This window comes from Oncorhynchus tshawytscha, linkage group LG23, assembly GCF_018296145.1.
Source record: "Oncorhynchus tshawytscha isolate Ot180627B linkage group LG23, Otsh_v2.0, whole genome shotgun sequence".
Classification (NCBI taxonomy): domain Eukaryota; kingdom Metazoa; phylum Chordata; class Actinopteri; order Salmoniformes; family Salmonidae; genus Oncorhynchus; species Oncorhynchus tshawytscha.
In genome coordinates this window covers 11,304,685-11,316,779 of record NC_056451.1, presented here as the reverse complement: position 1 = coordinate 11,316,779, position 12,095 = coordinate 11,304,685, and the positions used below count along the sequence as shown (strand labels likewise).

Here is a 12,095-nt window from a genome sequence, read left to right as displayed (position 1 = left end):
TTGTGTGTAGACTGCTGAGGATTTTTATTTATTTAATCCATTTTAGAATAAGGCTGTAATGTAACAAAATGTGGAAAAAGTCAAGGGGTCTGAATACTTTCTGGGATTTACTGTAGCCTGAGAATATGGAAAAGTTGAATTACTTTAGTGAAGTTTAAGGGGCTCAGTGATTTTCAAGCCCGAGAATACTTTTCATAGGTGAAATTTCAAACATCTACAATTTTGATAATAACAGCTTTACCATTATGTTCAAGATGTATTGGAACAGTAAGACGCCATCTTTCCATTTTCAAGCAGTGTGATATAATCAGCAGGAGTGAAAATATAGAGAAACCTCTTGTGCCAAGTCAATTGCACTAATCAGAAAGCTTTCTATTGTTAGGCAGTTATGTCAGATCCTTCATTTTTCATATGCATAGCCCAGACCATAGTAAAGAAACTGCATACAAAGTCTGTGTTCTTCATGGCTAGCACTTGCATTGTATTGGGATATCAATTATCAAGTAGCATTTTGGAATATGAACAAACAGTAAATGGTCATTAAGAGAGATGCTCCTTATCAATATAATCTTATTTGATAACCCAATTTGTTTATAACCCAAAACCCAACCATCATCTGGATTGAAAATGTCTGAATACAGTAATGTGTGTGTGTGTGTGTGTGTGTGTGTGTGTGTGTGTGTGTGTGTGTGTGTGTGTGTGTGTGTGTGTGTGTGTGTGTGTGTGTGTGTGTGTGTGTGTGTGTGTGTGTGTGTGTGTGTGTGTGCGCTCAATGGTAAGTATGACCGGACGTCGTCTACTGTTGATATTGCTCACTACAGTTGTTTATAGCTAATGGAATACAGTACAATGTTTCGCATTTCTCCGCCTACTCATTCTAATCCGAATGTACAATATTACAAACATTATTACAAACATTATAGTAGAGTTGTACAGTTATTCTTTTGACCTATTCATTATTTATCTGATGTATTACTCTGCTTAAAATGTTTTACTGTATATGAAATCATTTGCTGTCAGAGGAAAAAACAATGACGACTAATTGTAAAATAGGAATATTTTTGAAAAAACAGTGTGGGACCTTCTATTAAAGGCCAGGAAGGTGTTTTTCCTAACATACTAGTCTTACATTTGTTTTGCATTTAAATACTGTAGAATGATTTCTCTGTCCAAGGCCAGTGAGTATACTCCAAATAAAAACATGTGTAGGCAGTGCAAGATTATAGCTCATCGGTTCAGGTACAGTTACATAGCTTTCATAGCCATGTTAACATGCCTTATAGTGACCCCAAAGCATTTAACATCAGCCTTTAACATCAAAGCAAGCTGCTGAAATCCAGTAAGATGGTTGAGACAAGATGGTTGAGAGAGATACAGCGAAATGGTTTCACATGTAACAGATGGATAACAATGATCGCAACTTCAGGAGGAGAGTGACAGATGGAATTGAAATAGAGACCGTGATACAACCTATAGACGCACAACAAGGTCCACTCTCCCTTTTAACCTTTCACCTTGAAAATAAAAGCAGACATTTTACAAGATTAGTAAAACAATTTGGACACCTTTGAATGTAAATATGTACATATACTTTATTGATGTAAAAAAAAAAATGGTAATGTTCAGATATTGTTACCCCAACACTTTGTATATCGTCTGCCCATGAATAAAACAACCATTTGGTTCAAGGAGATCAGTTTCCAATTGTCTACCATCTTACAGTACATGTTCTTATAATATTTCGGAGGATGAACGAATACAGACTAATTGTTCTTACACGTTTTAGCCTGGAAAAGCACCTTTCATTGTCTGTAATCAATTACCTGAATTACACACAGCAGTACTTTCTCACTGGAAGTCTCACCAGACACATCAGTTACTGGAAGAATAAAGTTTTATATGACCTTAGGTTACCCCCCTCCCCCAAACAAACAAGCACCCTTTGGATATATTACAGCAGCCTCTCTTCACTTCACACTTTTTTTCTCCCTCCCTTTTCTCCATATCCACTCCCTTAGGTGTGCTAATGGGTTGTGAGTAATGTTATATCGCTGGCTCTCTCCCTCTCTTTAGTGTATTGGGAATGAAAACACTTGTTAGGCTCATGCTGGACCACTGTTTCCTATGACATCTTACAGGCAGAGACGGGACTATACCTTCAACCCCCTATAGATATATACTTTCCACTGCCAATCTCCTTCCAGGATTGGGGCCAAGCGAGTCTCCCTCATCATCACTCCTCCTTTTTAAGATACCCTAATACACACTCTTTCCAAGGAAAAGAGAGCCTCTATTCCCCATCTGAAGTTTAGAGACCAATATGTCAGCATCTTCACCATTGACTGAGAGAAAACAATAACCTCAAATTGCCTCAAAACAAGATAAGCTGTGTATTTTGTTGTATGTTATCGCAATTTGGTAGAATCTGTCAAAAATAACTATATTTTCTACTCTTGTGGATGGGGTGGGCTAGATACTGTTGGCTACAGAGGCAAAAAAAAATATCCTTGTTCAATCATGCCCCCTACTGCTCACATTCATACATACACCAATACTTTGTTCCCTCTTGCAGTAGAACATTGGTTGTTTTACAGTAGATCATTGCTCAGTGAAAGGTTGTCATCTAGTGTATTGGAAAATAACTGCAGTACTACCCTACACGATCCAACATTTCAGCTGATACAGTTGTTATACACAGTCGACAGACAAACACATTAATGCTGTCAAATATGTGGTAAGTCATTTTTATTAGAGAATTGATTCCAGTGATGAATACACTCTAATAAGGCAGCATTGACACAATTTTAGTAACAAGATAGCAAACAATGACATTTTTTTTCTCTTCAGTTTTTTCCCCAGGAACTATATTAAGTTCTCCACACAAAACACAGCATATATGCTAAATAAAAATAAAAATTGAATTAAAGGTAGTATGAAAGGAAAATAGGACATTCATTCAAACCACTTCTTCCCTCTTTCCTAAAACCTAGCACTCTTCAGGAGTCACTGGAAGTTCCTTGGTGTGTAGTTTGTTGTGTCATCCAACCAAATCTTTGCATAGCTTCCTATTTTACTTACTGTAACATGCCATTCAATATGAGCACACTTTGGGAATAATCATAGCTTCATGAAAGTGATCGATGGAAACAAACAGATGCATTTGAACTAATAGGTCATCACTGTTTTTTTCCCCAGCGATAATCTAGTTTGAACGAAAGTAGATTTCAATGACAAAAGCATAACAGAATGTTTAGAAATGTAGTTGAACATTCAAATATTCAACAACTTAAAGGACGATAGGTTATATGCGCCAACTGCAGGTATATCAGCACTACAATATGTCAATTCAGATACAGTTATGGTCGATATGGTCGGCCACACGCTAGTCACAACCCACTTCCAAGACACAAGTTGTAAGACGATGAAAGCACCATACCAAAATCAATAGTGTAAAACTGAGTGCTATAATGATGATGAAAAGGGCAACTACATAGGTCTCTCTGTGTTCAATACACTAACAGTAAAATGAAATGTGTCTATGTGTGTATGTGTGTTTGCCTATACTGCCTGTACACTCTGCTCAACCTGCAACACAGTCCATTTCCCTCACTGACACAATATCACTTTCTATTCCCTCATAACCACCCAAAGGCTTTAGGGGAGACTTGGGTTGGTTGTCACACGTTTTACTCTGGTGTGTATTTCTCAGCACCAGTATATATAACAAGACTCTTTTCAACATTAACAGAAAGACCAAAGGTCTTGGGTTGAAATAGGGATCCTATTAGTATGTTTTATTCCAACATTGAGTAATAAGCCATCAAACACACTCTGCCCACTTGTGACAACCAGCCCCATCGCAGGGTTGGTTGTCACACAGTATAAGGTTCACAGGAGGTTGGTGGCACCTTAATTGGGGAGGACGGGCTCGTGGTAATGGCTGAAGTGGAATCAGTGGAATAATATCAAATATATCAAACAAATGGTTTCCATGTGGTTGATGCCATTCCATGCGCTCTGTTTCAGCCATTAGTATGCACCGTTCTCCTCTAGGCAGTCTCCACTGATGGGGTTGGTTGTCACAATGTTGGCTAGTAGTTTATTCCTTTAGTAAAAGGAAATTAAGCAATATAGTTCACAGCGTCTTAGAAATAGCCTTTCTTTTATCAAATGGTATTCCTAACAAATGCAGGGTAACATATGACATTTTGAGTCAATTTGTGTGTGCGTGTGTTGCACACACATGTGTACATTTGTCGGTGTGTGACAGAGAAAATATGTTTGGGAGAGAAAGGCAACAAACCCAGATAGCAGAGAAACCTCTGGACAATGGATGAATGATGAATCGGGAAGATGCAGTTTTAGACATTGTTTGCTAATTGGCAAGACGTCTCACAGATGGTTTGAGAATACCTCCATTCTAAATTCTACAGTTCTACATAGTATATATGTCGGCCAGGCATCAAGACTCTATTCTGATGTCTCGGCGACATCTTCCCAATGTGCTAACGCTCTCCACCTTACATATATTATTCCCAACACATTTTGATCTTCCGGGAAGGAAGGTTTACAGCAACAGATCCCAATGCTAATTAAGATGCTACATGCTACCACATGGCTTGACCTAGGAACTCAGAAATAAGTATGGAATGTAGCTCTCCCTATAATATATATATATTTTTTACATGTATACCCCCATAATGCAAACATTTATTTTTGGATGAAAAATTAGAAAAAAATACTGGATGAAAAATAATACTGCCATCTTAAAATTTTGTTTTGTTTTTTTGCCTATGAATAAAAAAGAAAAAAAAGAAAATACCCTCACCTAAATGCTTTGTTATGATGACATGAATCGACCAGGTGGATTTAGTTCTTTTGAAGAATTCACACATTTTAATCTTAAAAGTATTACACAGCGCCCTCTAGTTTGGGAGTTATAAGCACTGTGAGAATCAACCCTGGTCTCCCCTACACACTGAATACAGAGCTACATGATAAAATAATGACGTGTGTGTTAGGTCTAGTGTGGTACATGGTAAGTGCTATTATGTCAAGAAATGATCACATGATGTTGGGGATGTAATTAATCACTTTTCCTCATTTATAACATTTACAAAAATAATCATGCAAATATACAGGTAATGCCCAAAATAAAGGAAACACTTGAGTAAATGAGGGATACAAAGTATATTGAAAGCATGTGCTTCCACACAGGTGTGGTTCCTGAGTTAATTAAGCAATTAATATCCCATCATGCTTAGGGTCATGTATAAAAATGTCCTATTGCCCATTATTTTGGCTACCATGGCTAGAAGACATCTCAGTGACTTTGAAAGAGGGGTCTTAAAGGAGCACAGGGGGCTCAAAGGGTGTGTGTGTCTCTTAGTCACCACATTTAAACCCAATTGAACACTTATGGGAGAATCTGGAGCGGTGTCTGAGACAGCGTTTTCCACCCCTTCAACTAAACACCAAATGATGGAGTTTCTCGTGGAAGAATGGTGTCGCATCCCTCCAACAGAGTTCCAGACACTTGGTGAGCCTATGCCAAGGCATAGAAGCTGTTCTGGTTCGTGATGGCCCAACACCCTATTAAGATACTTTATGTTGATGTTACCTTTATTTTGGCAGTTACCTGTACATATTCACTACGCTTTACAACTGAACAGAAACAGTAAGTGCTGTTATATATACTACAAGGATGAAATACTCAAGAGATACCACAATCTTTTTCAAGGATACATGTAAACAATAGCCACTGACAATGTTATATCAGCATGGGGTGAGTGGTGTATTGGTTTGCCATAAACCTGCAATGACCACCACGATACCACATGAATACGACAGTGCCAAGACCCTTTGACCTCCACTGACCACATCCACATGCCTGGGAGATGAGAAGACATCACTCATTCCGTTCTGTTGTGCATCATCTAAGATTTCTTCCATCAGATAGCTGTTATAAACAAGATCATTTGGTATGTCCTATCGATGTTACAATGATGGGTATGTTTTAGGGAGAATTTCAGTAATTCCCTGACATTTAAACAACACATAGTGTTTCAAAAAATGTATCCAATGACCATTAATGTATGTTGTAGATGTAACAACTAAGAGTACTCCAAAGAACAATTAAAGTGACTGAGCATTCACAGGAACACAAACTGCAAAGAACCATGGAGTTTCCATGGAAACGTACCTCTGTAAAATGGCACCTGTCTTTTAATCATAGACATGGTACAGTGCTGTAGCTTTCAGGTACACGCTTAGAAAAAAGGGTTTCAAAATGGTTCTTTGGCTGTCCCCATAGGAAAAACCTTTTTGGTTCCAGGTAGAACCTTTTTGGTTCCAGATAGAAATATTTTGGGTTCCATGTAGAACCCTCTGTGGAAAGGGTTCTACAAGGAACTCAAAAGGGTTCTACCTGGAACCAAAAAGGGTTCTTTTAAAGGGTTCTCCTACGGGGACAGCCAAAGAACCATTTTAGGTTCTAGATAGCACCTTTTTTTCTGGGAGTGTAGACATTTAGAGCAGGCAATCTGAGAGAGCACTACACTGGTCTGTAAATGTATTCAAGTCATAGTGGAGATTTAAATGAGATGGTATTGAATATTAAAACAAAATGGTGGAATCATACTAAGTAGGCCAGTTAGTGATGAGAATCATGTAATGGATAGTCATACTTTATATTAAATATGGGTTTTGAGATGTTCTAATAATGGCTTACAAATATATAGGACAATTGAAAAACAGTTGCTAAATACTTATATATTAATATGAAAATTCCCTGCAAATTTAGAGTTAAAGATTTTTCCAGTTTGAGATTTACACAAACCAGAAATAATGTTACGACTACTTAGTTAACATTTGGGTAACTATATATAAAAGAAGGCACTTTTATGTGTTGTTAGACATCACATATGCTTCATACAACCCAGATCCTTTCAAGTATAAGTGAAAAGAAGTCGGCATATGATACTTTAACTCGAAATACTTCCACAACTTTAAACAGTAAACAATGATACTGAATAACTGAAAGGCTTCATAAAAATAGCTGGGTATTCGGCATCAAAGTAAACAGTGAACACATTAATAAACTCCTAAACAAACCTTATAATGACGATAGAATAACATGTAGAAAAACCACCCTGTGATAATAATCCAATGGGTTTATACAAATACTACCTGGTTTAAAAAGGTAGAATACAACTTCTTATGGTTATTATTTCCAAAGTTCACGACTGGGATAATGGTTTAGCCAACCCTTTACATTTGAACATACTGGTTGGTCACTGGTTGTGGGGAGCATCACTGTTGCTTGCGTTTCGCGGGTGGTGTCAGTGGGTGGTTGGCACTGTGGTGGGGGTTCCACAGCAGAGGGGCACTGAAGATGCCAATGATGCCTAGGTTGAGGATGATGCTGAGGGCCAGTGCCCCCAGGGTACTCAGGAAAGAGGGCACGGCCGCCTGCGCAATGAGCCACACCCTGCGTGAGGTCATATCTGCTAGCACCGCCTCCATCTGGAAGTGGGTACCCACCACGGCACAGATGTGGAAAAGCTGGTGACTGTGGCCTGAGAGAGGAGAGAGAGGAGGAGAGAGAGATCAATGAGAGAGAGTTATTAGAAATGCTTGAATTTGATCATACTGCAGTGAATAAGGATTTACCAGGGCTGCTCAAAGAATTGTCGCCGTTCAAATATTTGCCTACAGTGCCATCACGGACACAGTAGAACGGACACTGATATGCGCCAACAATAACTGGCCACAGGCCAGACTAGCTAAAGCTTGCTCAATAACTGATGTAACCTCCCAATTCCAGTTGCCATGGTATACGGGCGTTGGCGTGGACGTACCGAAGTAGTCGAAGCGCCCCGGGGCCAGCCTCTCTGGGAGGTGTGAGGCAAACAGGAAGCAGGTGAGGAAGGCGAAGAGGAGGTGGTAACAGTGACTGGGCAGGGCCTCACTGTGACAGCAGCTACCCCCGCAGCACAGCAGCAGCTACACACACACACAGACACACACACATATACAAACACACATAAGATCATTGGCACAATCAGCGGCCAAGGGATTAAAAGCTTTAACAGCATGTGGTCAAATCTTTATTTATTCTACACAAAATCAGTTTCTAAGTTAATGAGCCAAAAGTCCTGGTCAATGTATTAAAGAGAGGCATTAATCGGATCTAAACTGTGACATAACAAACAGAATGCAACCCAATGACTGTAAAAGCAGACTTTCTGTGAACTCTGGTCTACACCTTCTCAAAATACACTCACTCTGTAAAATAAAGGGATGTTGTCAAAGATGAATGGAAAGACAAATGCCCCTGTCCGGAGAACTTTACTGCGGTGTGGAAACTGCATCTCCAGGAATCTATAAACAAATAAAAACAGAGGGGGGAAAGTTACAATGGTTTCAACAACCAGGAGAGTGATGCATCATGGGTAGGATACCGTATTGGCTGCCTACCTAGAATAGCAGGACAGGCTGGTGCAGAATAGTGTGTTGCAGATGGCGATGGGCACAAAGTGTTGATGCAGCCAGCTGTTGACCCAGCAGTCAGGCATCACATAGGAGCCATAGGTTATGGCACAACCTGGACACAAACACACTGAAAGGTTTAAAAAAAAACATACGATATCTGAAACTAAATCTACCATGCATTTACCTACCATACACTCACCAAGCACTTAAAATAATTATAAATTGCAATGCTCATAACATATCAATTAGGCTTTAATAACATACTAATGAAACATTGGCCTTGCACTTGCTGTACATATGCTTCAATACCAGTTTTAATCCCAATGATGTACTTCCAATACATTTAGAAGCTGTTTTAAATAAGCTTGCCTGCAAAACACCATCTACAGTAAACATTTGCAATTCTTATCTCAGAAACATCTGGCCATTTAGGGCTGGGTGTGTTTTAGGGCTGGGTGTGTTTTAGGGCTGGGTGTGTTTTAGGGCTGGGTGTGTTTTAGGGCTGGGTGTGTTTTAGGGCTGGGTATGTTTTAGGGCTGGGTGTGTTTTAGGGCTGGGTGTGTTTTAGGGCTGGGTGTGTTTTAGGGCTGGGTGTGTTTTAGGGCTGGGTATGTTTTAGGGCTGGGTATGTTTTAGGGCTGGGTGTGTTTTAGGGCTGGGTGTGTTTTAGGGCTGGGTGTGTTTTAGGGCTGGGTGTGTTTTAGGGCTGGGTGTGTTTTAGGGCTGGGTATGTTTTAGGGCTGGGTATGTTTTAGGGCTGGGTATGTTTTAGGGCTGGGTATGTTTTAGGGCTGGGTATGTTTTAGGGCTGGGTATGTTTTAGGGCTGGGTAGGTTTTAGGGCTGGGTGTGTTTTAGGGCTGGGTGTGTTTTAGGGCTGGGTATGTTTTAGGGCTGGGTGTGTTTTAGGGCTGGGTATGTTTTAGGGCTGGGTGTGTTTTAGGGCTGGGTATGTTTTAGGGCTGGGTATGTTTTAGGGCTGGGTATGTTTTAGGGCTGGGTATGTTTTAGGGCTGGGTAGGTTTTAGGGCTGGGTGTGTTTTAGGGCTGGGTGTGTTTTAGGGCTGGGTATGTTTTAGGGCTGGGTGTGTTTTAGGGCTGGGTATGTTTTAGGGCTGGGTGTGTTTTAGGGCTGGGTATGTTTTAGGGCTGGGTGTGTTTTAGGGCTGGGTGTGTTTTAGGGCTGGGTATGTTTTAGGGCTGGGTATGTTTTAGGGCTGGGTATGTTTTTTTAGGGCTGGGTGTTTTAGGGCTGGGTGTGTTTTAGGGCTGGGTATGTTTTAGGGCTGGGTGTGTTTTAGGGCTGGGTATGTTTTAGGGCTGGGTATGTTTTAGGGCTGGGTGTGTTTTAGGGCTGGATATGTTTTAGGGCTGGGTATGTTTTAGGGCTGGGTGTGTTTTAGGGCTGGGTATGTTTTAGGGCTGGGTGTGTTTTAGGGCTGGGTATGTTTTAGGGCTAGGTATGTTTTAGGGCTGGGTATGTTTTAGGGCTGGGTGTGTTTTAGGGCTGGGTATGTTTTAGGGCTGGGTATGTTTTAGGGCTGGGTGTGTTTTAGGGCTGGGTATGTTTTAGGGCTGGGTGTGTTTTAGGGCTGGGTATGTTTTAGGGCTGGGTGTGTTTTAGGGCTGGGTATGTTTTAGGGCTGGGTATGTTTTGGCAGTAAGGAGAATTGTGGTAGATTAAGGATCATATTGTAGGGGCCTCAAATCCACTAATATGGATTTGAAAAGGCACCTTTTCAAAGTAAGAGACAAAGTTTGTTTGAAAGAGAGGGACAAGCCTATCACACACACCCATACAAGCAAACACACACCCAAGAAAAGCCCACGTATTCACAAGCAGAATGCAAATACCCAAGTATGTGAATTGGTTGAGCAAGCACGTGGACACAGACATGAATCCATGGAAAAGATTATTGTTAGATTATTGTTAGATACTTGAACAAGACATGTATTATTATGCGAAAAAAAAATAATTACAGTAAATCTGACAAGCCCAGACAGCACAGCAACACGACACACACTGTGCCAAATCAAACATACACGAACAATGACGTAACCACACAAACAATGGTTACAAATGTGGCAAGTAGTATACAAAGTTCTAATCGTGCAACTGATTGCCCAAGTTCGCAGAGACTTTTTGGAACTTGAAAGATTGCACGTGGCCTTTAACCTGTGGGATTGCACCGGGTCGGATTAGTGGAAGCTGTAGCCTACTGTGAGAGTAGGCAGACTTGGTACTGGAGGAAATGTAACCAGAAAAAATAACTAAAGGTAAAGGAAGTACTAATAGTCTAACTGTGAAGTGCAGACAGTCAAACTTCATGCAGCGGGCCTTACCCAGGCTGTAGAGGCTGAGGGCGCCGTAGTCAAAGAAGTAGCAGATGTGGCGTGCCTCGGGGGACATGGTGCTGAAGGTGTGGGCACAGCTGGAGGTGAATGGGTACACACAGATCAGCAGCATGTACACCAGCAGCGGCCAGGTGTAGCTCTCCGACAGGAAGTTCAGTGTGGAGCACAGGACGCTGAAGCGCCACAGGAAGTACCTGGGAAATGAGAGGCGTCGCAACACCGTCAGTTTCAATTCGTATGAAATGGGGGACTGATCGGAAGATTTGATACGAAGGCAGGAAGACACCAATCTGATATGTATGTTTTCCAGTCTAAACCAACCCTAATTGTTACAGAATACCTCCGGCTATCTATGGATCTGATCTCCTTGTCTACATTCAGAGTGTTTGCATTGGTGTACATACCATGTGGGCAGGAAGTGGGTCCAGATGTTGACTGTCTCATTGGTCATCTGGAAGCTGCTAAGGATGCAGTCCAGGGCGGAGCTTTGGGGGTGACGGTATCCCGAGATGATGCCATCCTCCCGGAACACCTGAAGGCAAAACACTGTGATACACAGCACACAGGCTACTATAGAGATTATCTAACAAACAACTGGAGGACATCAAGACCTGTCCTCCTAGTCTGGTACATCTGGGCCTGTATTTCAAAAAGTGTCTTCAAGCAGGAGTGCTGATCAACACATACATGGCATTTTAGTAATTTAGCAGACACTCTTATCCAGTGTGACTTACAGTTGCATTCATCTTAAGATAGCTAGGTGGGACAACCACATATCTCAGTCATAGTAGGTCTTTTTTTTAGTAGCTGTAAGCAAAGTCAGTGCAAGTAGGGGGAAAAAGTCAAGTGCGAGTTTTAGTTCACGAAAGGCCATCTTTATTTTATTTTTTTATTTACAAAAATGGCTTGAACATTCAGTCTGTGAAACGTCTGAAGGTTTGTGAAATGGTTGCGAAAGGTTCCTCTTTCAGTATGGTCAGTCTTACCTTGGGGACTTGGTGGATGTCGAAGAGCTGGGGGAGTTTGATGCTAAGCATGTCTGTGGGCAGTCTGATGGCCCCCCTCCCTCTCTGGCAGGCCTCCCTGAGCCTGGCCCTGCATCCCCGGCAGAGGACACACCAGACTGGGCAGTCAAACGCTGGGGCCTGGGCCCCCTCTCCAGGCCCTGGTTCCCATTGCATACAGCGGTCCCAACCCCAGGCTTGGCCCCAGCCCTGGGCCCAGCCCCCACCACCGCTGGCCACCCCA

General features: G+C 41.4%; 1 protein-coding gene across 1 annotated transcript; it reads right to left on the bottom strand.

Annotated features, from left to right (window-relative positions):
• Positions 1–6,414: 6,414 nt before the first annotated feature.
• Positions 6,415–12,095, bottom strand: LOC112222989 (membrane progestin receptor delta). Its single transcript, XM_024385877.2, has 7 exons — positions 11,834–12,095; positions 11,252–11,379; positions 10,836–11,041; positions 8,479–8,605; positions 8,286–8,382; positions 7,860–8,004; positions 6,415–7,577 (listed from the first exon to the last, which is right to left on the bottom strand). The coding sequence occupies exons 1-7, from the start codon at positions 12,026–12,028 to the stop codon at positions 7,312–7,314; spliced, it is 1,164 nt and encodes a 387-aa protein (XP_024241645.1). The 5' UTR covers positions 12,029–12,095; the 3' UTR covers positions 6,415–7,311.

Coding starts and splice junctions, on each gene's coding strand:
- LOC112222989 (XM_024385877.2), bottom strand. CDS start 12,028: ATGCAATGGGAACCAGGGCCTGGAGAGGGGGCCCAGGCCCCAGCGTTT. Junction 8,606..10,835: donor CCTCAGCCTCTACAGCCTGG/GTAAGGCCCGCT, acceptor GTTTGTGTCCAG/GTTGTGCCATAACCTATGGC. Junction 8,383..8,478: donor AGCCTGTCCTGCTATTCTAG/GTAGGCAGCCAA, acceptor ATTTGTTTATAG/ATTCCTGGAGATGCAGTTTC.